Genomic DNA, 27,808 nt, shown 5'->3' with positions numbered 1-27,808 from the left:
TCACAATTCGATGCTGGGTTTTCCATTTCCAGCATGGCTCGCAGAGAGCCATTAAGAGACTGCCCACGCCCTGTATTTCCTCTGGTATTTTTATCCAGTCTTGTCTGGGGGGCTTTGATTCAGACTATCAAAGGTGTTAACCCCAGGCCAATATGATCCTGCATGCAGCTTGGACTTTTGGGGGGCAGTCAGGAGGAAGAAGAGCAGAGTCTCGGGTCCTCACTTTAACAATTTGATGGTCAGTCCGTTCGAGTAGATCTTTTTGTTATGGGGACGTAAGAGCAGTGGCTGCCTAGGGAGGGGTGGCGTAGAGCAGAGTATGAATATTAGAGTCACTTGGGGAACCCTTTCAAATACATAGGACTCTGTCCGTGCAGGTAGAAATTAAAGTATAGGTGTGAAAGCTCCCACCTAACAGGACCTGCCAGGAGGCGGCTGGGAAACCACAGTGTAAGAAGGATCATGAGAGCAAACTACTTTGGGGGAAGTGATTAGAGGCCTCTGGCATCCCCCCTTTTCTCCCAGTCCCCTCAAACCTACTGAAGGCGCTTTGCAGGGATCATTTGGAGAGCTTGGTATTCACCGCCTGCAGTTAGAATGGAGAAGGGGCTGGCGTTTGGCCTGGACCTGAGAGGATCGAGGGTGACAGGTCTTGGCTCAAGCCAGTCACCTGGTGGGAGGGCCTTGGTTCCTCCGGTCGAGATTAGGCCATGAGGACAAGAGGGAGTCAGGCTGGGCCAGGAGTGGAGGCAGGTGTTTTTAAAGATCCTCTGCTCAGAGGGCTTCCTGCTCAGGATGAGGCAGCCGAAACAGAAATAGGCAGGAGGGGTGTCATCTGATGGAGAAGCCGAAGGGACCGATGTAAGCAACCAGCTGCCTTCAGGGGGTGGCAGACCAGAGTTCTCACTTTGAGAGACTCTCTGAAGAACCCACAAACTTGTCTGACACGGGGAAGAGTCTGCTTTGAACACCGGCCATGCGGAGAGACCATCAAAGCTAGATCACCACCAAGCCCCTCAAGTGAGGGCTCTCCTGCCTCCAAGGACCTTTCCTGTCCCCACTGCCTTTCTCCCCAGCCCCGAGTGGGAAGAGAACAGCTTGAATACAGGATCCGTAATGGCTGCCTTCACTTTGACTTTTATCTTGGCCAGCTGATAGTCACTGGGATTCCTGGGGCCAAATCTGCCTGATATTCTCTGCCTTTCTTATCGAACACGTATTGAACTATTTAATGGGCAGATGCTACGTGTCTGCTCTTAGACTCTTCACATCTGTGGCTACTTTTAGTCCTCATACCCACCCTAAGGTAAAGATTATTGACACCATTTTCCAGATGAGGAGAGTCCTGTAAGTGTCAAGCAGATTCACTGAAGTCACACAACTAGCAAGTGAGGGTGTCAGGATTTGGTCTGGGGAGAGCTGCCCCATTTTACCACACCAACATAGCCGTGTGCCCTCTCTGTGTTCTCCTCGAGGTGTTGGCCTGAGGCAGCAGAATCCAGTCTAGCCCCCTCTCGTGGGGATCCTGTCTGGCCTGGCTCCTCAGATTCTTGAGGTGGGGGTGTTTGTGGACCCCCCCAGAGAGCGGATAGACCACTCTCTCCTCCGCTGTAAGTGCGCAGGAACTTAGAAGAGACTTTGTTCACTCAAATCTGGGCTCTGTTGTCTTTGTTTCTGAAATCACAGCCCCCTGCCCATCTAAAAGCCACTGACTTAATGAGGGTTGACTGGATAAATGAGTTAAACAGACACAGAATATCATTGGGTGCTGAGTTTTCTCTCTCCTTGGAAGGAACCCATGTACTTGCTTAATCCAGCTAGAAAGGAAAAGATCCCACTCTCGGGAACCTTCCTTTTAGAGGAAAGGAAAGGAAGGCAGGGAGGAAAGAATTAGAGAGGAGGGAAACGTACCCCACTGCATCCCTCCGTCTCCATCTTAGGACAGAAATAAGGCAAGCACAGTATTGGCTGTTTCTGAAGTACCCGTTGCAAGGAGACCATGAGTAGCTCAAGTCCATAAACCACCTTGATATTAAAATTGCTAAATGCTTAATTCCTGAAAACTTGCTCACACATCTCTCAGCTTATCACTAGCACCACAGTGTGTTCTGAGTGAAGTGCAAGCCCGTTCAGTTTCTTGCAAGAACTGATTGCCCACAGACCCCGAGACAGCTGGGACTCAGCCTTTTTTGGACTGAGTACAAAAGAGCTGTTGAGCTGGGTGTCATCCTGGTACTAAAGAAAGAATGCTAGGATGTCTAACAATGTCTCCTAGTGGCCTCGAATACAAACTGAACAAGATGGCTGACAGCATTGCGTGATGAAGGACGCTGCAGCCACGGCCGTCCTGGGCACGGGAACCTCTGGGGAGTGAGCCTTTTTTTGCTCCCAGAAAAAAAAAAAAGTTGCATTTGAACACACAAGGTTACCACTCACAGGCCTGTATGTGACATACCCACCCACTGCTGCAGACACACACACACACACACACACACACACACACACACACCACAGAGGGTGCAGATGCTGTTCTGACTTGGAGCACTGAGCAATTTTCTGCTTTTTCCTTTTCCCCTTATAAAAGCGCGTCAAATTAATTGCGGCCAATTATGTACAAATCCCTCTCTCTCTGCCAATCAGGACCGCCTGAACGGGCAAGAGGCGCTCTCACCTGCTTCATTATGCAAATTGATATTCAAACGTGGAAGAACAATGAAGCCTTCAACCCAGCAGTGATTCCAGGTTGCTAATGAGAAGAAGCTGCTGCCAGAGGAGTTGTTCTAATCCTCTGAAGCTGATGGGAGAGGCCGAGGAGGCTTCATGTGGAGATGGGGCCGAGTCAAAGTCAGCACCAGCTCCCAGAGCACCCGTTGCCCTGGTGCAGCTCAGGCCCCCACATGGAGGGTCGCCTCTAGGTCTCACAAGGTTCGGGGTGATTAGGAGTCCACTTAGTGTAGACAGAACAGCTTGATTCCTTAATCACCCCTGTGGTCTGACAACCATAAATACATTTCCCAGGACACGGTGGGCGTCTGGAAGCATGGGGTCAGGTGTGGTCCTCAGTGTACCGGTACTCACAATGCCTGTGGTCAAGGTCAAGTGTGATCCACCATGCAAAGTACGCAAAAACAGTCCACACCCACGCACCAAGGAGGAAATCAGCAAACACTGAGATCTCACATCATGAGACTAATCTATTGGGAAAAGGCCTATGCCATTCAGCCGGTCGTTCATTCAGGAACTCCTGTGTGCAGAGAAAGAGATCTTTGCTTCCCTGCTAATGGCAGAACATCTCTAATAGCTGCCTCACCTGGTTGCCTTGTCTCTGCACTTCAGAATCTCTTGAATTGGAATTACAGTCTCGCCCCTCAACCCCAAGTCATGGAAAAGAGGCTTTTAACAAAATTACGTCATTGTCACTCTGGTCCTCTCTGCCAGGGCTGGGAGAGCCAGACACCGCACAGCCGTGAGGGGCATTCTGCTTGGTAGCTGTGGTCTCGGTGACGTGGAGTGGGGCTGGGAGGCGACTGGTGCTGGGAAGCTCCAAGGAATAGTCTTCATAACTCCATTTCAGTTTTTGGTTTGAAGTTTCATGAACTCACACATCATCCAGTACACCCATGTTCCAGGACAAGGCCCTCCAGGTTCCAGATGACCCAGACAAGTGGCCATTCCGCCACCAGCCCTCCCTTCTTTGGCGGTCCCAGCGCTCCATGTGAGCCGCTGTGTACACATCAAGCCAACGTGACATCCTTGCGCATCTAAGCATGTGCGGTTCAGTGAAGAAGTCAGAATCCCTGAAAGAAAAATGGCTCCCAAGGCCGTTCATAAGCTGGGCCAATCGGTCTGAGTGACCACCACTTTTTTTGAAATGGTTTCATGTGCTTATACCCCTAGTTCCAACATTTATATCGAAAACAAAAAAGTTCTAAACTATCTGCTTCTTAAAATGCAAATACCTTTGGGACGTTGAGTGATGGTATAATCACAAATCAGTGAGATTCTTTTTTTTTTTTTTTTTAAGACCATCTCCCTCTTAACACCTAGATGTGATCTATTTGGACTGAAAAAAGCAAGGGCTTTAATTTTGTGGACACAGATCAGGTAGGAAGATAGGGACTGTCAGGTTTGGACGCCCTGGAGGGGAGCTGAGGAAAGTGCCAGGCCCAGGAAGTGGGGTTTGAGTGTACAAAGTGTAGTGCAAGGGCCAGCCCTAAGCCCCAAGCAAGGGAAGTTCCGTCTCCTTTCTTCAAGTACTTCATCACCCATCTCCTGCCCCCCAACATCCCCAGATAGCCTACCCCATCCCCATACAGTAGCCAGAGGCCATGTCTGTTACCGTCTGCTGGAATCAGTGATCAGATGCCTATTTCCTTCACCGCACTCGAAGATCCTTGAAGCAACAGACACTACTGTCCATAACTCTGTTCAGCTCCTGGCACTGTGCCTGCTACATCTTAGAAGTGTGTTAAGTGAGGGCGCCTGGGTGGCTCAGTTGGTTAAGCGACTGCCTTCGGCTCAGGTCATGATCCTGGAGTCCCAGGATCGAGTCCCGCATCGGGCTCCCTGCTCGGCGGGGCGTCTGCTTCTCCCTCTGACCCTCCCCCATCTCATGTGCTCTCTCTCATTCTCTCCCTCTCAAATAAATAAATCTTTAAAAAAAAAAAAAAAAAGAAGTGCGTTAAGTGAGTGAATGTTCCCAGAACATAAGCTAGTAATATGAATGCTAAAATTCTGTTCTCTTATGGATTAAATTGTCTTTAATGAGCTAACCATCTACAGTATTGTTTCTCCAGGGAAATAATATTTCTGTTTCTGAACAGCTGATTTATAAATGAACTGTTGAGGACAACATGTTCATAGGTTGGAGCCGGCCTATTAAAAATTGCATTTCCGAAGCCAAAAATAAATTGACCTTTGTATTATGTGTTCCTTTGCAATATTAGAAACCATGGGCCTCGTCCGTGGTAATCACTCTGTAAAGCCACATCTGTAGTTACAGCCTCAGAGAATGGACCGGTCATTAGTGGCCATGGGTAGCGTTCCCTGGGCTAGATGCTTTACATTCTCGGTCTTGTTTGCTTATCCTCCCAAACCTTTTAGGCAGATGCTAGCTCTGCTTTAGAGAAGAGAAAAATTAAGACTCAGCCACTACAAAGTATGGGATGTGGCTGGGCTCCCAAACCCCTTTGGTGCTTCAGATTCCCAGTTATAAAATGGGGATAAAAATGTTGCCAACATTAGAGCTGTTATTCTCTTAAAGACTTATTATACCTGGAAAGTGCTCAGAACAGTGTTGCACGCGTACTCATCCCTCAATCAATGTTAGGACTCAAATCCTATGGCAGACCCAGGGTTTGGGTCTAAACCCATCTCTCAAAGCCCATGCTGTTTCCAGTAGATGATTTAACATGTGCCTTGACAGACAGGCTGCTGCTAATCCACTCTAGAGCCCTGTGTGGTCCTCCCTCTAGCCTCCTGGCTCCCTGCACTTGCCTATTTCAGGGAGATTCGGGGTGGGGGTGTCGGTGAAGGGCAAGTAATGTCAAGGCTGGACAGGTGTGCAGGGAAGAATGGAGAAGCCACTCCTCCATGCTTAAATTCCCAGAAAATAGCTCTGGATCCAAGGCTGCCTGGAAAGGGTACCTGCCATGGGCCAGAGGTGCCCCGTACCTCTTTCAGCCAGTCTTCTGGGGTCTTTCGAGACAAAGCACTTAGCATCCTCCTAGGTGCAGACTAAGAACTCATGCATGTTTCCAGTCTCTATCTGTCCCCCATCGCTGTGATAGAAAACAATTACTTCCAATAGGATTCCATTTGACTACTGGGCCCCACCCCAAACGGTTTCTTACAGGAGTGGACAGATAATAAAACTGGGTTTCTCTTAAAGCCTTCCCTGCTCATGTGTCTGTATTGCCAAAGAATCGTCTGTCCTTTCAGACTCTCAGGAAAAGTAAACCTAACTCTCTTGGAGACTTGGGAAAGAACCTTAGCTCCTCTGTAAATTATTGATGAAACCAGAAAGTTTATAACATTCCTGACTTTACCGTCATTACCCACATTGACTAGTTTATTTAGTAATGGAAATTATGTTCTTACTGTCATAAATAGTTGCTATGTTATCATTTGTCCACTAAGGGAGGAGAAACTGATGCTCCCTAATGACCCTTTTGCCATTTGGAAAATCCCAGAATGTCAGATTCGATGTGGGTTTGGGAGAGCTGAGACCCAACGGTTTCAGTCCCTAAAGCTTCTCTTCTCAGTTCCCAACTCTTCCCATCCCCCAAACTACTTTAGGTCTCTACCAAACAGTTCACACTTAACACGTGTTAAGTGCTATTTAGTGCACCTGATCCTGCATACGTGTACAATGCAACCATAATGTAAGTGTTCTCTAATCAATTTCTTTGCTTTCCAGTCTCACCATCTAACCTTTATTTATTCAACAGATAGACCCTAAATGTCTTACTGGAACAGGGAAAATAAAAGCAGATCTGAACAGCTCTGTGCAGGCATGCTATCGCTAATCTTTTTGTCAGCCCTGAGCTCAGAGTCCAACCACACAGTCGGTCTTAGGAAGTCCTAGCAGGTGCCATGCTGCTCAGGGCTAATGCCTAGAGGCCCTGGAGAAAGAAAGACCAAGAGTTGTGCTTCTTCATCTCAGAGGGTCTCTCCAGAAACCCCTCTGCCCCGTGGTAAGCCCCTTGTTCAACCAGATTCTGCCTCCTACCAGAATCCTGCCCCTTTCCACAGTTCTTTGGATTGACGAAGGCCTGTGTTGTACCATCTGTCTGGCTTTTTATTTAAGTTTTTCTGTTCTCTGCAGTTAACATAATACCTAGTACATGATAGCAATTAATTAAGCAAATATTTATGGGATGCCTATCAGTGACTCTACGGGTAGGATTGCCGGATTTAGCAAATAAAAATACAGGGCACCAGTTAACTTTGAATCTCTGATAAGTGGCAAGTGTGATTTTAGTATAAGTATGTCCCAAAATTTCATGGAAACCCTACCTGTGAGGTATTGGAAACATGCTGAGACAGCCCACGTCTCTTAGTCCAGTGAGGAAGGCAGACACTCAAACAGTTCTTAAAACAGAAGATAGTAAGTACAGTGGAATTTCCTTGGGTGCTCATTTCAAGGTTAAATAAACCCAATCTTTTAGCCTTTTACCTTAAAACTTGCTCTCTTGTCCTTCACTCACTTTCTGAACCTTCTCAAATTTCTGTTGTGAGTTGCAGAAAAGAGCCCACAATGACCATAGAGCCCTCCCAGTGGCACATGAGGGGCCTGACGTTTTCCTTCCCACCTACCATACTTCCTATTACAGGCTCCCTATTTAAATAGCAGCACTGCATTGTCAACTCATGCAGCTTGTGGTCCACTAGGGCTCCACAATCTTTTTTGACCGTGCTTTTGACAAAGCCAGTTCCCGTCCCTTTCCACTCATTTGGTTTGACATCCTGTGAGAGTTACTTTGTATGCTTCCTAATTGAACTTCATCCTTTTAATAATCTCTTTCATCATGCCAGACTTATTGTTTTGATGTTTAATTCTATTTCCCAAATGGCCAGCCATCCAATCCAATTTAGTGTCATAGCAGACTTAAAGAGCAAGTTTTCCATCCCATCATTGAACTTATTAAGGAAAATGAGACCTTTCCCTGTGGAATAAGTTACCGCACACTCCCAACTCAAGCTGATCACGTCTCCCATTTTACTAAGTATCCCACCTGCCTAGTCACAGGGGCCTCTTTTTTGATAAAGAAAAACTTCTTTCTTTACAGCTTATTTTGGCATTGGCTAGAGCCTTTTTCCCTTTGTGTTAATTGGCTCCTGATTTGGAATTTATAAAATAATTTTAAACCTGGTGTCTTAAATGAATCATCATGGAGCTCAGTAAGGGAACGTTGGAATAGCTTCCTACTGGGTGGCTGAGGCAGCATCCCCATTAGTGCATGTTTCCTCTGACAATGTCCACTCAGGATTTTAAAAATCTAAGTGTAGAATGGACTCATCTAGATTATTTTCCCAAATAAGGTGTTGCAATTCATAGGCAGGCTGTCCTGCCAGTAATCCTATCCCTTCAACCCATTTGCTTATTCTACCAAAAGTCTCTTTGCCAAGCCTGGAATGAAATACACCTTGGGTTTTATTTTAAGTGGAAAGTAAATTTCAATATGTTAATCTGATGCCAGCTTGAAGTTGTTCCTCTGAATATGCACATCAGACCAAGCTATTGAGTCTAGATTCAAAGAGGAAGGTACTTACAGGTGGTATATTGTTGGAAGCTAGGGTTCTCAGATCCCAAGATATCCTGTAGGTAGGCCACCAGATAAGAATTTTCTGATCTAAAATCTGGAAGAGGCTCTAAAATAAGTTTATTTCTGTCTCAGGCTTGCTTTTTTTACATTAATAGAATTACATGTTATATGGTGTGTAACATACAATAATATTTAACATGTTTATCGTATTTGTCTCTCCCTACTATACTATAACCTCCATGAGGACAAGAATTTTTGTCTCTTCAGTGATATATCCACCATAACTATGTAGAGCCTTGCAAATAGAGGTGCTCAAGTACTTGTTGAACAGATTAATCATTTAGCCAATGAATGACTAAGATAGTTATCTAATTCATATAGAGTTCGTAGTATAAGCCAATACCTTTCTTTCTTTATTAGCTATTTGGATTTTAGAAGCAGTGGAAGGTAGCTTCATAACTAATGGTTTGGGGGTAGGTAATGTAGATCAGAAATATTTGACATTTATAGTAGCAGATAGAATTTGCTCATTTTGTGGTTTCTACTCTCAAATCATCCAAATTGAACAAGCGGTACTGAAGAAGAGTAGTGAATGAATGGGGTCTCCCACTGTACTGCTATTGTGGTTTGTCAGATCTTAAATTACAAAGTGATTTCAGGACTTATTTGGCTAGATATTTAACTTCTTTGAAGCCCCGATCACTCCCAGCCTCCTGTGTGAGAGGAGTGGTGGTCTGTCTGTGTATGTGCCAGGCCTATGCGGTTCTCTGAACGATGAGACCTCGCCTTCTCCATCAGCCAGCTGGCCATTTCTGCTCTCCCATGACTCCTTTAGCAAGAAGTGGCCAACCCTGAAATACTGCAACAGGGCTGCTTTCCACTTTCATAGGGGAAAAGAGATAAATGATAACAAAACGAGCTTATATAAAGGAATTATTAAAAGTAAAAACGGTTTCTAAGTTTTTCCTGAAAAATACATGTTAAACATAACCTCCCTTAAACCATCTTTGATCGTCTGAGTCTAAATCCCTGAATAGCACCCACATCCCAGTACCATGACGCAGAGCAGGTGCTCACTGAATATATCTGCCTGGAGGGTAACCCTAAAGAGGAATGTGAGTTATAACATAGTTCAGAATGATTTTCAACAAAAGGGTTGGAAGTAAAAGGGCTTTTTGGCTTAACCTTCAGTCAGTTGGCAAAATTAAATTCCACTCCTCTACCCATATGGCTATTGATCTTTTACTTTTGTAGTCCTCACCTTAGAATAATTGTGTTACCATTGTAATTGGAGGCCCATTAAGGATGACTTAGGCACACTGAACTCCCATTATCCCTAGAGGACTAGGGCTTGCCTGGGCTCTGGTGCAGGGCAGGGGCCCAGTGGGCTCTCAGTTCATGTGTGGTAAGCGGGGGGGAGGGGACAGGAGCAGGGAATGGCTGTTCGGTCTTGGGTAGTTAATAAAATGCCCAGGGCTCTGCTTCCGGCTATGTACAGTGAGGAAATCACTCAGTGGGCATTTCCCAAACTGTATTTCACGGCCCACTAGTGATCTGGGAAATATAATGGGTCTTCTTTAAAAAAAAAATCCATGGCAAAATAGGTTTGGGAAAATTCTGTGTCAGGGTTAAATAAGTTTCTTTACCAGAGGACTTGTCAGAACCCTCCCCTGAGACGGTCCACTGTGAACCCCAGAACGGCTGCAGTATGCACTGTGGGATCACGAAAGCTCCCTCCCAGCACTGACATTCTATAAGCTGGAGTGCCTCAGCATAGGGTTGGCTTTATTGACCAAGGCAAGAAGTTCTGCTGTGCTGTAAATGGGTCACAATGTGACCATGTGTGCTCATGCTGGCATTTCCATTTCTCGGTTTGGAATTGACTGATCTGATTGATTTGCCAGGAAAGCAGAAGTGTGCCTGTCCCCCATGATATGCCTCTCCCTGGATCCTCACTTGCCCTAGGCCCCGCCTGGCACAGTCCATTGGCAGTCCTACCCCCACCCCGGCTTCATAATAGGAACCTCAGGTTATCATTTTAACAACTGGAGCACCCCGAAATTCATCGGGGTATCATGCATGTGGAAATCCTGATAGTAACCTTCAGTATTCTCCCCCAAACTTTGTAGGAGCTGCTAGGGCTGTTCATGAGGCTCCAGAATCCCAGTTTCCATGGTGAATCCATTTGTACCCTTTACTTAAAATCTTTAAAGGCCATTTCTCTTTGCTAGCACCCACAGCTCTTACAAAATATCTGCAACGTTCCGTGCACTCTCCCAGGTCGGTGTGAGAGGTGGAGTGGATGGCAGTTAACAGCCCTCTGAAGTTTCACCTACGGGTAGTCAAGCAAGCACACCCGAGGCCACCTGTCACACACGGGCTGACTTAGGGATAAAAATCAAATGCCAAAGTCCTTACACCTCTGTTCCACTTCATCTGCATGTTACCATAATCATCTCCAATTCTGTCACATTTTTGGTGCCAAAGAAATACTCATATGCATTGTCAAGTCCTAAATTTGACAAGCTCTTGTGGGATCTCAGATCTGACATATTTTTTGAAGGGAAGATAGAGAAGGTGCCAGGAAAGATGTCCTCAGCTAGCATGAGGACAAATTAACTCCTTATTCACCAGATAAGCCAGGATAGCTCTAGCTCTCAGAAATCCCGACGTTCAACTTCGTGTTGCGTGATGATGCACTCACCGGTAAGGAGCATACATTGATTGATTTTTTCATATATAGCACGTGGATTCCCATTTGTGCTATTCAAATAATTCTTTCATTCCTTTAGTCATTCGTTCATTCACATCAAGAGCCTCCTAAATGCCAGATACAGTTCTAGGCACTAGTAGTACAGCAGTGATCAACATAGACAAATCTTTTCCCTCGCATCACTTGCATTCTAAAAGGAGGGAGAAGAAAATACATTTAAAGAGCAATTATTGACAATATTAGGTGTTAGCTGCTAACATAGAGCAGAGAAAGGAGATGGTGAGTGTTGGCAAAGGAGTTGCGATTTTAAATCGAGTGGCCAGAGAAGGGCTCAGTGAAAAGACCATCAGGTCTGATCTGAAGCTAGTGAGGGAGTGATGGATATCTGGGGCTTTCTGAGTGGAGAGAAGAGCATGCTAAGGCAGGAGCTTGCCTGGTATGTTCCTGGCAGTGCTAGGAGGCCAGTGTGACTGCTGAGGGATGGGCGAAGGAGCATAGTGGCAGATGGGGGGTGAGATGATGTTGACCCTACCGCCTTCCCTCCTTCGTCCTCCTGAGTATACAGACTTGGATCCTGTCAGGGCTTACGTTTGATGTCTTTTTCATGTATTCTTCCCGTTATATTGCGCCTGAAAATAGTCCAGACCCTTAGTCATTTTCCAGTAAATGTCCCTGCTCCAGCCTCTCTGCTCTTCAGGCCATATTGCTGTCGCTGCATAGTGATACCTACACGCCGTGGTGTACCCATAACATCCTTGTGCAGCCTGACCGTTTGGGGTGCTCCATGGTATAGCTTCTGGCCACGAGCCAACTCAGTGTTCCATGTTCCCATGTACAAATATCCTTTCCAACTTCAGTTAAATCACAGTGCTTGGGTCCCTCCACACCTTGGCTCATGCCACGCCTCTTGCCCCGAGCGCCCTCCCCACACCTCTGCTAGTAGAAGTCTTGGCCAGTCTGGAAGAGCTCCATCTCTGCCTCCTGTCGTTAGCCTCCTAACCCATCCCCTCATGATGATCTCTGCTCCCTCTAAACTTGCAGAGCCCTGACTTGCCTTACATCTCATTTGGAACTTAGCCCACTCACCTCGTCATTGGGTTCTTCTATCCTACACGCATTTGCTGAGCATCTGTTTTATGTGCATAGAACTCTGTGATGTGTTTTATGGTTCTGTGAGGACCCTGGGTTTGAATCCTTGTTCCACTCATTTCTAGCTGTGTAACCGTATTCAAATTACTTAGCTCTCTGTGCATCAATTTCCTTGTCTGTTAAATGGGGATAACAATACTACCTTGTAGAGTTGATGGAAAGATTAATGAATTACTGTATGTCAGTTGTATGGTACGTTATCATGGAAGTTTTAGCTGTTTCTCTCATTATATTACCATTTTAATTTCCAAATGCATGGTAACGGAGGGATTGTATCTGTGGCCTCATTTCATTTCAGATACTCATTTCAGAGCTCAGTGACTTATGCATGGATTATAGCCATTAATATGTGTTGATGATATTTTATGGCCAGACTGCCAAACACTTAAGACTTCAGAGGACATGGCGTGGCAAAGCTAATATTGAAGTAAACTCATCTGCTCGGATCTCCTAGCTCAGGGCCAAACCTCAGATAGCTCACATAAACTCTAACACTGTTATCTGATTTTATGACATATTTTAGGAAATACTTATTAAGGTTCATATACCCAAATTTTGTAAAATGCCGAAGAGGTACTAGGAGGAAAACTAATAACCAAATTCCAGGAATCTGAAGAACTGGTGTATTTTATGTTCTGGATGCTCTTCTGGGGGCACCGCAGGAGAGTAGTGACCATGGAGGGCATTCTATTCCCTCCCTCCACTCCTCCCACCTCAGCTCCATGCTGAGCCCAGAGAGGCAAGGGGCTCCTTCCCCAGCAGCACAGCATCCAGAGTTAGGAAGACATACTTACCAGGCTTCTCCCATCCAACTGCAGATTTCTTCATATGCAGATTTTCGTGCGTTTGCCGCTATGGACAACCGGTCCTAATATTAACAGTGCTAATGTTAATGATAAGAGAAAAAAAGAACAGAAATGACTAAGGTATTGAGTGCTTACTATATGCTAACTCACTTTCTGGTAGTAGCAGAATGATACTGGGTTCTCCAGGGGCCCAGGAAGAGAATTGAATTACTTTTGGCTCTTCTATTATATACCTGTGTTTTCTAACTACATTCTGTAATGTTATTGTTACTGCAATTCAGTCACCTACTCTGAGTGAATTTGAACAATATTCTCTCCAATGAATAATTTATAATGAAATGTAGAATAATTGTTTTTTCCTCCCACATCCATCCCAGAGTATAACTTTCATGAAGGTGAAGAATCTGACGTTCTAATCCATCACTGTATCCGCAGCGAGCTTATTCCACAGGGAGATCCTGGGCCCCGAGTTTTGAAATGGAGGATTTGTAATGGGATGTTATACCTTATTCCTCTTCCCAGAATATAGTTGAAATTCAGTTTCAGAACTAATTGGCTTGTTTATTAAGTCTCTCAGTTAATAAGTGATGGAGCTCAGATATGAACTTCGGTCTTCAGAGCCCACATGTCCACTTACACTGTTTTATCATCAAATTGTCCGGTCAGCGTTAAGCACAGACTGCCTCTTTGTCCCGTCTGTCCCAAGCGTTTATGGGCCGTGGCATAGTGAGGAAGATCATGCCTTCAGAAAGCCTAGTGTATATGTAACCATCTCACCTTCTTCTCCCTTTGGGCGAACAGGGACCATGTTGGGGGTGAGGGTGGGGAGGCTGCTTTCTCCAGCCACCCCCTCCCATCTTCAAACATTGCTCAGAGTCTGAAGTCACCCACACATACATGCTTCATCCTAGTTAGGCTGTAAGATATTATTATGGGAAGATTGAATAGCAGACAGAATAATAATAATAATAGTTGCTGTACTTACTTTGTAGCTCATGGGGAAATTGGGAAGATCAAAAGAGAGAAGAGATGGGGCTCCTGGGTGGCCTAGTCGGTTAAGTGTCTGACTCTTGATTTCGGCTAAGGTCATGATCTCAGTGTTGTGAGATCGAGCCCCACATCGGGCTCCGTGCTGGTCATGGAGCCTGCTTAAGAGTCTCCCTCTCCCTCTGCCCTTGCCCCCCTCCTCTCCCTCTCTAAAAAAATAAAATTTAAATTTAAAAAATTTTTAATTAAAAAATAACAAAAGAGAGAAAAGATGCAAAAAGAGTTGCACTTTGAGCAGGGGATGGAGCTATGACCCAGCCCTCCCACTCCTGGGTGTTTACCTTAGAGAAATGAAAATTTATGTTCACACAGAAACCTGCACATGAATGTTACAGCTGCTCTTTTTGTAATTACCCCAAACTGAAAGTAACCTAAATGTCCTTACATGGGTAAATGGATAAACAAGCTGACACATCCATACAATGCAATTCCACTCAGCAATAAAAAGGAATGACCTACAGATACATGAAACCGCATGGATGCATCTCAAAGGCATTATTAGAAGTACAAAAGCCCATCTCAGAAGGTTACGTCCTGTATGATTCCATTTATATAACATCTCGGAAAAGACAAAATTTATGGAGATAGAGAACACATCAGTGGTCGCCAGAGGTTAAATGCGGGGCGGGGAGGGCGTGTAAAGGAGTAGCACGAAGGAGTTTTGGGGGGGTGATGGAATTGTTCTGTGTCCTGATTGTGCTTGTGGTTGCAAAATTCTGTATGTGGTTAAAATTCGTAGCACTAATGAGGATTTAGTGTTTCACAGGTACGTAGTTCCAGTTGGGGAAAGATAAACAGCCCTGGAGATGGATGGTGGTGATGGTTGCACAACAGTGTGAACATGCTTCATGCCACAGTCCTGTACACTTACAGATAATTAAAATGAAAAGGGGCACCTGGGGGGGCTCATTTAGGCCACTGAGTCCTGATTTCGGCTCAGGTCATGATCTCAGGGTCCTAGGATCGAGCCACCTTGTGGGACTCTGCGCTCAGCGGGGAGTCTGTTTGAGATTCTCTCCCTCTCCCTTTGCCCCTCCCCCTGCTCATGCTCTCTCTGTCTCTCTCTAAAATAAATAGAGTCTTTTAAAAAAATAAAATGAAAAGAAATTTAACACTAAATTTTACGTTATTTATACTGTAAAATGAATGAATGAATAGAATAACAAATTTCATAAAAATAGTAAAAGTCAGTAAAAAGATAAGTGGTGAAACAAGGTATGTATGGTAATGAGAATGATAACTGATAACCGGGGTGGGGGAGGGGTGCTGGATAGGTAAAAAAGTGGTCCCTTCAGGATTCTGATGTTCTGCCACAGCCTCATAATTAGTAGCACAGGCCAAATGCCACCCTTGTATCTGAAGCCTTCCTACCTTTTCCTGCTGGTGCCTTGGAAGGCGAAGTGGCATTTGGGCATTGATTCCTTTTGTGATTCAAATGTAAAAGCAGGCAGAATGGGATGAATATTTATGTGCAGGATTGTCAAGCTTTGAAGACAAAAGCCCCCAGATTCCCTGTCCCATGTGGATGGACCCTGCAAACAGGACGTACAGTATTCGTCCCCGCAAGGTCATGGTGCTGGTTTGTCCTAATCTGCACATGCTGACCAGACTCCCACTGAATGAGAAGAACCATTTTCGGGGCAGCCAACTACCCCAGAAGGCATTTTCTTGCCACCTTCTCCACGCTAGTAGAGCTGCTGTCATTCACAAGGTCTAAGTCTGATTAACCTCGCTGGGCTTCGTCTGGTGCTCAGCACAAAAGCCCGCACACAGTCAACATTGAGGAGGGTTTTCGTTTTGTTTTCAGAACCTGCTCTTTCTCCTGGCGTCACGGCCTCAAAGACTTCTCTGGTAATATGTTTCCTCACTTACCATGGAAACAAAGCAGTGTTGGAGGAGGGGTCTTAAAGCGGAGGGATTCTCGCAGTGTAAACGGATGTTAACTTCCCATCTCCATCCTTCCAAATCCAGCCCATCCTCCCTACCAGCTTAAATCCAGCCTCCTCCAAGAAGCCCTCCAGGCTGATTGTAGCCTTTCTCTTTTGGAACTCTGGCGGCAGTGGTCTGTAACTGTGCGGTCTTGTGTTTTACCTCGTTGTGCACCTGCCATCTTTCATATTCTTGGATGGGAGGGCCAGCGTCTGGTGATGCTTCCGTTCCTCCTTACTCCCCCTGGGGTCCAGACCGTCGTGGGAGCTCAAGTCCTGCTCCGCTCCTCTCTATCTTCGTCCTCCAACCTGTTGCTCATGCTGACACCCCTGGGCTCTTTCTAATACAAAAACCCACTCTTGACACACCGCCAGAGTTCTTCAGTTGCTTCTGATAATGATGCTGATGACACCAACAATAATAGTAATGATAGCAATAATAGCTAATATGGTGCATTTATCATGTGCCAGGCACTGTGCTAACATTTTGCGCAGATTAACTGCTTGAATACTAAGAAGCCTGATGAGGTAGGTGCTGTTATTAGCCCCACGGTACAAATGTGGAAACTGGGGCACAGAGAAGTTAAGTGAGGTGCTCCAGGTCACCCAGCTCTCCAGCAGCAGAGCAGGGATTTGAATGCAGATAGTTTGGCTCGAGAGGCTCTGCTGTTTCTTATCCCTTAGAGCATGAACTCTAAACTTTTTTGCACAGAATTCAAGTCCCTTAGTGATCCAGACCCCATCTCCGTCTTCAGCCATGTCGGCCTCCAGTTATCACGGCCACATCTGTTAGACTCTGACAATGACAAGCTGCCCCTGATCTCCAGTCATGCCCAGACTCTCTCACCACCCTGTGTCTTGGCACACTTCTCACCATCTAGAAAACCCCTTTGCTCCTCGTGTCCAGTGGGAAGGCTCTCCCTTCTAGTCTTGACCCCCCTGCTGCAGCTTCTAGACTGCTGATGAGGACCGTGCCCCATGCTCTGTGCTCCCACTGCTGTGGAGGCACGTGGTGCCGTAGCCCGCAGCACGTGGTTCACTGCCCCCCTCACCACACCTCATCAGGCCTTTGTGTCTGCTGTTCCCTGGCCCCGCTCCCCCTGCCCCTGGTCCTTGCATGCCTGCCTCCTCCGCGTCATGTGGGTCTTCATTCCGATGCCACCTTCTCGGAGAGGCCTTGGCAGGACAGCCGGTCGGAACTCGTTCTTCTGCCCATCATTCTTTTTCCTGTCTAATGGCTGATTCAGCCTCTTCCTAGCACTTCGTTTGCACTCCATGAAATCGTCCGTGTTCCAGTTATCTATTGTATCTATTGCTGCACAGCAAACTACCCCGACCCTCAGTGGCTTGGAGCAAGAACCATTTCATGGCATTTGACTGTTTGGGGGGTCATATACTTGGGCAGGGCTCGACTGGGTGATTCATCCACCTCGTGGCATTAGCTGAGGTGATACGGTAGTCATCTGGTAGATGGGCTGGGCTGCGGTAGGGTCCACGATGGCTTTCGTCTCCTACCTGACACCCTGACCAGAATGATTGGAAGCCTGGGCTAGGCTGGGACTGCACATGGGACCGAGATGGCTCCAGCACCATGGCCTCAGGGTTCTTGGACTTTCTGCAGAGTGGACTGCTTCCCCGGAAGCAAAGTTCCAAGAGGCCCAGGTGGAAACTGCAAAGCTTCTTATGACCTAGCCTCCAAAGTCCCAGAGTGTTACTTCCGCACATTCTACTGGCCAAGCAAGTCACCGAGGCCAGGCTAGAATCGAGGGGAGGAAACACAGACCTCACCCCTTTGGGGGAGGAGTAGCAAAGAATGTGTGGTTGTGTCTTTGCCTCCCCCCTTTACAATGTGAGCTTTCCGAAGGCAGGATCTTACTCTTCTTCATACTGTGTCCCCAGCCCCAAGAAGAGCATGTACACATGGCGGATGCCAGTAAATCCTTGCTGAATATCTGTATGAAGGAGAGAATAAAGGGATGAATAAAGGAATGAATGAATGTTTACATCTCTGACTCTCTAATAGTTAAATCTTTTGAAAACAGAGCTGGATTTTTTTTCATCTTTGTATCCTTAGTTCTTAATACAGTCCTCTACACTCATAGATGCTCGGCAAATATTTACCAAATGAATTGATGCATTTTAATTATTACAGTTAAAGGAGAAAATGTGAGTTATTACCAGCAAATACATAGGTGTTGGATATGAGTAACCGCTGTGAGTGAATTAATAATGCCTTATACACACGAAAATAAGTTTACATATTTATTTAATAAATAAAACGAAACAGACCAGACCCCCATTTCCCTTTCCCCTTCTCTCTGCAACAGGCTGTATGAGAGGCTCTCTATTGGGAAGGTGGCAGCCATGGCAGCCCCAGGACCCTCCAGTCCCGTCGTCTTTGGGTGGGGCAGGGACCTTTACTCCCGGCCTTCTAGCACCTTTCTCCTGCCAAGGCTGCCAAGACTAATTCACTTTGAGGTTATTAAGATGGGGGCTGAGACGATGGTCTGAATACCTAAGAGGACTGAATTCTGTTTCCCTGCCGCTGTCCAGGAGGATCAAGTGAGAAACAGTTCTCGGTACATTCAGCACGGTTTTGCCCTTGCACAAGTACGTGCCTACAGTAATTGCTGGAAGCCATGTGTTGATTCCACGGGGTGAGTGTGAGTCAGCATTTGATGTGCCAGAGAGAGAAGGATACCCTTCCATGGGGCCCCACTTAGAGCGTGTGGCTTCCCTCCCAGTGAGCAGTCGTATGGCTAGCCAGCCCGCGTCTAAGTCGGCAGTGGGAAGGCTCGGCTCCCAGAGGCCAAGCCTCAGCTTGTCCTCCTGCTTCCCCACGTGGCCTTGAACAACTTACTTGGTCTCTTCGGGGCTTCAATTTCCTCACCTATGAAGCGGGGCTGCTCCTTAAGGCTCCTTTCTTTCTGCGCTTTTATTTCTCTATCTCAATCTGTTGTTAAAATTCCAATCCGGGTAACTCTGGAAAAAGATTCCAAGTTCAAGGAAGCCCTGTAATGGCCAAAGGTGACGAGTAAGGAATACTATGTTAAAGTCCCTACTGTAAAATCAGACAGAGCTTTTTAGTCCCATGCCGGTCTCCTTAGTGTATTTGGGTTTTTTAATTTTTTTTTTAATTGTTTCTTGGGGTCCTCCCTGTTCTGTGGATTTTAAGACTCCTGGTTCTTGACAGTACAAAATGTTACTCCCTCCCCAAACCCCAGAGAGCATCGATTACCATTCAGGTTAAACAAGTGCCATATAATGCCTCACAGCTTGGGGAACGTTTTATTACAGGGCATTTAGTGGGAGAGTCGAGGTATTTGGAAGATTATTCTTTCCTTCTTCCCCACAGGCCTCACTGAACATGCAGTTCTCAGTGGCCATGAATTTTAGTCAAGTTCAAGTTCCAATGACAGTTAAAAAAAAAAAAATCTGTTTTATTTAAACCTCACAAGCTGGGACAAGAAATTTCAAAGAAAAAGCCAAGCTCACTTCTGCTTCTGCTTTGGCAAATTCTGGGACAGTGCACTCACATTCTTGGTCCCCAGAGCTGGCCTAGTTTAAGGAACAAATGAGTTTTCCATCTTAGGAAACACTGGCTAACACAAGACAATTTTAGATACTAAGGTTTCATCCTCACCGAAGCAGTTAATAATTTTTGGAATCCACCACGTGCCAGATATTGGGTTGAGTGGTTTCCTATATATTATCTTATTATTAATCAAAAATAATGCTTCCAGAAAAATGGGGCTCTGTGAATTTAACTAACTTGCCCATATTCACACAGCTGGTCAGAGAAAGAGCTAGAAGCCAAATGCAAATGATCTGCCTCCAAGACCCTGCTTTCCAAGGACTGCGCTTTCCCATTCTTTCGGTGCTGCTGGCTGTCCTCTGATTGTTTTCTTATGGAGGATGCTTTCCATCAGAGCCTTGCTCTGTCATCATCATTTACTTCCTTTAGATTTTTAATAGCTTAATCGATTTTCAAATATTTTCTCTCCATTGGTGGCTTGTCTCTTCATGATCTTAACTCTGTCTTTCAAAGAGTTCTTAATTTTGATGAAGTCTAAATTTTTTTTTCTTTTTTCTTTTTTGGTGGGTTGTGCTTTTGGTGTCATATGTAGAAATCTTTGTGTAACTCTGGGACTTTTTCCTGTATTTTCTCCTAGAAATATTATAGTTCATATTTAGGTGTATGATTCACTGTGTGTTAATTTCTCTGTATCTAGTGAGGTGTGGAATGAAGTTCTTTTTTTTTTTTTTTGCATATGGATATCTAATTGTTCCAGTACCATTTGTTGAAGACACTCCTATCTCCACTTTATCTGCCTTTGCACCATATATGTGTTGGTCTATGGATGGGCACTCTACTTTCTTCTGATGATTTCCTTATTCTCTCTATGCTTAATGTCACACTGTCATGATCACTATCACTTTAGGACAAGTCTAAAAGTCAGGTCTTGTAAGTCCTTCAACTTTTTGTCTTTTTTGCAGTCATCTTGGCTATTTTAGGTCCTTGATCATTTCTTTAGTTTTTATTTATTCAAGGACATAGTTAATAAAACAGCATCTGGAAATCTGAAGATAATTTAAAATTTAAGGTTATGAAAGAGTAGTACAGAAACTTTCCATAATCTAGCTTCATCGGGAAATGAGGCACTCGGGGCATCAGATTCCATTTGGTTAATCAAAATTGTTGCATATACCTTATGTGGATTGCCAATTAAAAAAAAAACAAACCAGAAATATAATAATTTATGCTGGAATTTAAATGGACATGATTTCAACTTTCACTGATGTTTCAGAAAATACTTTGGGCCCTAGAATATCTTGGTCATTGTGAGCATCAGTTGTCATTGTCCTCGCAAAGTGGGGAATCACTGACTAAAGGGAGTCCATTTGTTTGTATTGCTGCCTGCCATAGTACATACTCTGCTGTTGATTGGGGGGTACCTTCTGTCAAACAAGTGAAGTGTTATAATTGACAGTGATATGCATAGCATTCTGTCTCTTCCAGTAAAGCATATCCCTGTTTACTTAAGCTTGCTATCTGCTGGGGACAGTGAGGAATACTATTAATTAAGCCCATTGATTCCAGATAACGTTAGCCATTACTACTTGTCCTCTTTGCCTCAGTCTTCATCTGTGAAACGAGAGGTTTGGACTAGTTAACCTTGAGTGGCTTACCCAACTCTAAAATTCTTTGTGACTCTTTTATTCACTTAAAAATCACAGCCCTTTATGGGGCGCCTGGGTGGCTCAGTCGTTAAGCGTCTGCCTTCAGCTCAGGTCACGATCCCAGAGTCCTGGGATCGAGTCCCACATCGGGCTCCCTGCTCCGCGGGAAGCCTGCTTCTCCCTCTGCCGCTCCCTGCCACTCTGCCTGCTTGTGATTCCTCTCTCTCTCTCTGTGTCAAATAAATAAATAAAATCTTTAAAAAAAAAAAAAAATCACAGCCCTTTCAAAACCAATTAAACAAAAACTCTTAATGGCAAAAAGCACTGTGGTCAGTCAGACTGGGAGCCTTTTGAGTCAAGAAGAGTGTGGTCTTTTGATGCATCCCAGATCGCCTAACTGCATGACTCTGCTTTTAACTATGGCCCACTCCGAGCACTGAAGATAGCAATGATGGTTCCTGGTGCTATGACACTTTGTGGTTTAGGAAATCCCCATATTCTGGGAAGCTCTTGAGCTTTTCAGGTCAAGGGAAGGAGAAAGGAGAATGTCTCTAAGCCCACACAAGTCCAGAGGTCCAGAGTACTCCTGAGTTGGCATGTTAGATTTTCAAATATATTTCCAAAGTCAATGGTATAGTATTGAAAGAGGACTTTAAATGTCTACCTTGTCTTTCCTATGCCAAGCTACAGCAGAGCTACTCTGGTCATATTCTATCCAATCATTTCTGTACTAACAGAATGGGAAGGTTGAAGAGTGTGAAGTTTACTGGGGAATGCAGAATGTAGACATAAGTTAAAAATAATATAAAGAATCTTTATTGAGGACTCACTGCATGCAAGGTGCTATGCCAGGCACTTCTTATACATTAAATCCTTTAATCCACATAACAGTCTTGCGAATTAGACTTTGTTGTCTCCCTCTTGCAAATGAGGAAATGGTGCACAGAGAGTTCATGTTATTTGCCCAAGATCGCACAGTAGTATGTGGCGGAGCTGATCTTCAACCCATATCTCTCTCATTCTAGAGCTTAAACTCTTAATGACTATATCAGGGACTAGCTCTCAGAACTTAGCCAGCTCATTTAATGTGTAATTGCATTTGTAGCGTGATAGAAACTAAGAACATCAAGTCCTTTTGGGTAGACTTGGTGGAGGAAAGAACTCACAGAAGGTGTCTTGAAGAAACTGTTTGAGTTACATTTTGAGATGAAGGACATGAATTGGCCTCAAGAGAAAAGTGAGTTCATGCTGAGGGGACAGACTGTATGAGGCCATGAAGATACAAGTGAATAAATTATTTGTTCAGGAAGCAAAGTACAGACTTACTCATTGCAGGGCAATACCAGAAATAAAGCTGATGTCATAGGTGTGAAAAATCCAAGAGATTTCACTTTGTTATGCTGGGCACTAGAGATCCACTCCCAGTTCTTAAGCAAGGGGAGGAACATAATTAAAACTGTATTTGATTTTACAATTTATTCTATAACTCATATAGAATAAATATGGGCTTTCCATGCATCAAGGAAGGTCAAGAGAAAATTTCTTAGCAAAATATATTTGATACCCAATAAATTATGTTTAGGACTACATTATAGCTCATCCCACTAAGGTCCTATAGCCTCAAATGGTGCAATGACAATGAATTTAGGCCCCTAAATTAAGAGGCCTGGGAAACATACTTTACACAGTTTTCAAGCATAAAGGTGACTAAGCCACTGCAGTTAAGCTGCACACTCCCATCATCACTGGTCTTGTGCAGTATGTGTAAATGGAACACGCAAAGATTATAGATTAAATCCAGGATTGGGCTAACATAAAGCTCTCAACAATACGTATGAAATCGAGATGAAGTCTTCTTTCAGTTAGCATCTGCTGTTCCTGCGTGAGGGCCATTGTTTGGTGAACTGTAGTTGGGTCCCTTCCATATAAATCCACAAATGCTAACTTAATATCTCTTCACATTTTCTGAAGCATTTTCTTTCTTTCTCTCTCTCTCTCTCTCTCTCTCTCCCTCTCCCTCTCACTCTCTTTCTCTCTCTCCAGTTCCAGAGACCTAATGACTTCTCACCCCCTTTTCGCTTTGGGACTGTGCCCAATGGCAGCACAGAGAGGAACATTCGCAATAACTACGCAGAAATGCATGCCTACATGGGAAAGTTCAACCAGAGGGGTGTAGATGATGCATTGCTCTCCCTGAAAACAGGGTAAGAACTGCTTCCAAGCTCAGAGTCTTTGATATGTTTCTCACATTTATTAAATGTACACTGAATCAGATATATCATGCTTGGGTGCCAGACAAAGTTAAAGCAAAGAAGACTGCATTTGCTTCCTATGGATTTCCAAGTTGAATTTGACAATATAATTCAGGCCAGTGCACAAAGATTCCTATGCTATTATATACTTCTATGTATTTTTGTTTTACAAATTATATTCTACTTGCATTAATGTAACCATGAAACAGGAATGAAATAGCCATAAAAGTAGAAAGGAAGAGTCAAGGCTAAGGTTCATGTATTACGCATGAAACGAAGCCCTGTTGACCAGAAGGTGAAAATGATGATTCTGGTGTCTTGTGGACAAGGGAGAAATGAAAGAGGAAAGGGGTGAAGGTTTTTAGACAACGAAGAGTGAGAATGTGTTGACTGATCTCCAGTTCCAGCTTTTGTTGGTGGTCTTTGATCCAGCTTTATACTCTAGAAAGTATTGTTTGTTGAAAGGAGCTCCATGAACTGCAAACATGTTGGCTTGCCTAATCGCAGCCACATTGGTCCCTTTATTCATTTGGCCTCTCAAAGCCACAGCTGTGGAATAAGACCGATAATTGAGCATTATAGCTGTTGGGACTTTGGAGTGAAGGGGTCTTGTAACTGATCTCCTGTGTTGTATGATAACTAGCAGCACTTGGACCTCCCAGTGGCCCCAGTTCTGGAAAAGCCACCCAGATACATGTTTACTTAAATACTGTTAGCGTCTATCTTATCACCATGAAGTCACAGCAGATATCGGGAGACAGAATTTGAGCTTGGGCATAGGACCACCTCGGTAGGTCGTCTGGCCCCTGGTACAAGCACGGTTGTCAATCATATCAGAGTTTGGGGTTTTTTGGTGTGCCACTTTTCTATCGGGTACTCATGGGCTTTTTGGAAAATGTTCTGTAGCTTATACAAGGAAGGGCTTATTTTTTCTCAAGGAGGGATAAAGCTAACTTACCTTGTAAAAGTGAAGAGAGGGATGCATGCCTTTCTTTCTTGCAGACCTCTCTATATTACCTACCTATGTGGCTGTATCTGGATTTCTTTCTCTACTTTTGATGTGTTTAAACGTGGGTTTGAAATATTGGTCCAGGCCTTCCTGCCCTGACCCCTAGTCTTACTCCCTTCCCTACATATTCCTTCCTTGGAAAGCACAATATATAAAATGAGGTTCTTAGAAGTTTCGGAACTTGAGAGACCTGAATTCTATATGTCGGGTTCTGCTGTAGTTGCGCACATTTGCTCTTAACACAAGCCTGTGCTGCTACCACCCCGACTACTCATTTCTTTCCTTGTGCTGCAAAACAGAATATTGAAACCTTTCTGACCACAAAAATAGCATTGTGCAGCTGTTGAAACATATACACCTACACTTATCCCCACTCTGGACTGTAATGAACTGAGAAATGAAAAATGTTATATAAATCTAACCCATGCTATTTGTTGTTATCATCGTGGTGGTTACTTTTCATTATTTTGGTTATTATTTTTATTGATTCCTTTTTACTCCTTCTCCTTTCAGACACAGCTTATGAGTTGGCTTCAGGCCCGACTTACATTCTCATCCTTCCCAGTGGGAGGGAAAAACTCCTCCTTTCAACCTGAAATCACATAAAGAACAGCCTGGGATTTATTTAGGCTTTAGATTCTGGCTGAGTTCCAACTCGAGCCTTACTTTGAACCAGTTCTCCCCATCGTTTGCTAGAAGGCTACTGCTTCATATTAATGGCCCCATAGGTAGTTTTGTACTAAAATTCCTCCACTGGATTGTTTGTTTGCTTCTTTTTTGCACAGGAAACTGGATGCCTTCATCTATGATGCAGCAGTGCTGAACTACATGGCAGGCAGAGATGAAGGCTGCAAGCTGGTGACCATTGGCAGTGGAAAGGTCTTCGCTTCCACTGGTTATGGCATTGCCATCCAAAAAGATTCTGGGTGGAAGCGCCAGGTGGACCTTGCTATCCTGCAGCTATTCGGAGATGGTGAGTCAAAGATGGTGGCTCTTCTGATGGCCGGTCCAAAACACCAGCCCTTCTTTCTTCTCCACTCCTATAACCCCTGCCTTTCCAGAAAAGTATTTCACAGTATATTGTGAAACTTGGGCGGTAGGTATGAGAGTCCTAGGACTGCCATAACAAAGTACCACAGCTGAGTGACTTAAATAATAGAAATTTGGCTCACAGTTCTGGAGGCCAGAAGTCTAAGATCAAAGTGTCAGCATTGGTTCCTTCTGAGGGCCTTGAGGGAGAATCTGTTCCATGCCTCTCCCCTAGCTCATGGTGGTTTGCTGGCAACCTTGAGCATTCCTTCACTTGTAGACACATCACCCCATCTCTGCCTTCATGTTCACATGGCATTTTCCCTACGTGCCTGCTGTCTGCCTCTACATGTGTATGTCTGATTTCCGCCATTTTTAAGAATGCCAATTATAGTGGATTAGGGGCCCACCCTACTCCAGGATGACCTCCTCTTAACTAATTCCATCTGCAGTTACCTCATTTCCAAATAAAGTCACATTTCAAGGGACTGGGGCTTAGGACTTCCAACAGAGGAATTTGGCAGGAGAGGAGGAGGTTTGGCCGGGGCGGGGGAGACACAATTCAACCCATAACTGGGTGAAATTTGGGAGGGAGGATTAGAGAAGTTGGTCAAGGAGATATGTCTCAGGATTGCAGGGTATGATCAAACTTTCAGGGATAAAGTAAGAGAAGTTAGTATTAGGTGTTCCAAACAATCTTCTCACATGTGGCCAGAGCAGCAGGTAGAACTTCGGAAAGATCTCTGCTTTTTCTGGGTCCAGAGAAAGGGCAGAGAAGTATACTTGTGGCCACCTATCCATTCTTCCCTCTCTCCCATCTTGCTCTTTCAGCTAGAAGAGGTAGGAATCAGGGACCAGGTCCTCTGAGGCAGACACTCATAAGGGACTCCCCAGTGTCATTCTGGTAGGAGACCGAGCAGCCAGCTTGCTTTGAAAAAAAAATCTCATCTCCAATCTCATTATACTCATGTCTTCTGCATCCCTCTTCACTTGGGTGTCTAGAGTACCTACTCTTCCTGTTAGCTAATCAGGAAGCTAATCCAGTTATGGATGAGCAGCCTGACTCTGCTTGGCCCCACAGGCCATTAGCCGGGCAGTTCTCTAAATTATGTCTACAGAACCTTTGCTGTTAGGGATGAGATGAGAGGCAGAAGAACACAGCTGGATTTTCAGATCCGGGTGAAGTTGGCTGTTCCACTAGTTAGGAAAATCATAGTTTGATCAAAGAAATGAGTGAAAAGTGATTTGGTTAACATTGGAAAGACGAGGGAGTTCTAGCTGGAGTGCTAACAGGCCGTGTTGGTATGAGGGCTTCTGTAATTCTCATGTAGCTCTCACTCAAAGGCAATAACAGAGCCTCTGTCTATGAGGAAGGACAGCAGTAGAGATGACTGGGAGAATTTGCCAAAGCTCTAGTCGGTTTATGCAAAGTTCAAAGTTTTAGCCAAACTGGAATTAATTAGAACGGGCAGTTTCCTTCATGAGATTCTCAGAATTTTGTTTGCCTAGAATTAGATGCCTTCTAGGGCACGTGGATTCCTTCATTTTCCTTTTGTCTAAGGTTTCTGCCTTGCTAATTCCTCATATCTAGTGAAGTGGATAAAGGTTATTGTCCCCAGCATCAATTGAATTAATCAAAACTTCTCTAAGTGGTGTTACAAGGAGGCAGGTCTGAATTTGGTGGTCTCGTTTGATTCAAGCTCGCTCCCCCTTACTCTTAATATTTCTATTTCCCTCTGCAATAAGAGATCAGTAAGTGTGAGGGTCCGTGGGGAGTCAATCAATCTCTCTGCTTATCTCTCTCTGTCCCTCCTGCCCCAGCCCAATCTGATTTGCATATTTTCAAGAGCAATTTTCTGAATCTCGTGTTTGATTAATGTTCTTTCTTACTCTCTGCAAAATAAAATACAAAGTGCTTACTTAGTCTGATACTCAAGCCCTTAGCAATCTTGCTTCCACCATTTTTGTTCAGCTTCCTTTGCCTCCTTTTACTCTGGGTGAGCTGTTCTGCCTGTCTTTCCAAACAAGCCTTGTGTTTTCCCACCTTCTCCCCCTTGATCATGCCATTTTTGCTGCCTGGAGTGCCTTTTTATGCAAGATAAATTAAAATTCACCCATTCGCTATGTCCACCTGCAAGTCCTACCTTCCTCATGAAAACCCACTGGCCACCCCATCCACAAAATTACTCTTAGGAATTTGAACCCCTGTTACCTGCATATTGCTAGTCATATTGATTATTTATATACCAATTGGCACTGGATAGATAATGGCGAGTAGGGGGTAATGCCTCATATCTTTGTGTCACTGCGGTATCCCCATTAAGCTGTCACTGAATACGTGTTGAGTATATTGATGAGTTAATATATAGTGGTATTAATAAAATTACTGGGAACGTTCCCTATTAATTTTCTTTCCGTCTCCTTGTC

General features: G+C 44.6%; 1 protein-coding gene across 2 annotated transcripts in view; it reads left to right on the top strand.

The window, feature by feature from the left end:
- The window catches only part of GRIN2B (glutamate ionotropic receptor NMDA type subunit 2B), a 409,231-nt gene that overhangs the window by 369,812 nt on the left and 11,611 nt on the right, over positions 1–27,808 (top strand). For both annotated transcript variants that reach the window (XM_032391811.1, XM_032391812.1), the window contains 2 exons: positions 23,135–23,295; positions 25,138–25,325. In XM_032391811.1, coding sequence (XP_032247702.1) covers positions 23,135–23,295; positions 25,138–25,325 — 349 coding nt within the window. The remainder of the gene's footprint in view (positions 1–23,134; positions 23,296–25,137; positions 25,326–27,808) is intronic.

The sequence above is a fragment of the Phoca vitulina genome, unplaced genomic scaffold (genome assembly GCF_004348235.1).
Source record: "Phoca vitulina isolate PV1807 unplaced genomic scaffold, GSC_HSeal_1.0 scaffold64, whole genome shotgun sequence".
In the NCBI taxonomy this organism is placed as follows: domain Eukaryota; kingdom Metazoa; phylum Chordata; class Mammalia; order Carnivora; family Phocidae; genus Phoca; species Phoca vitulina.
The sequence above is the reverse complement of the archived record's forward strand: the minus strand, read 5'-3'. Positions and strand labels throughout refer to the sequence as shown.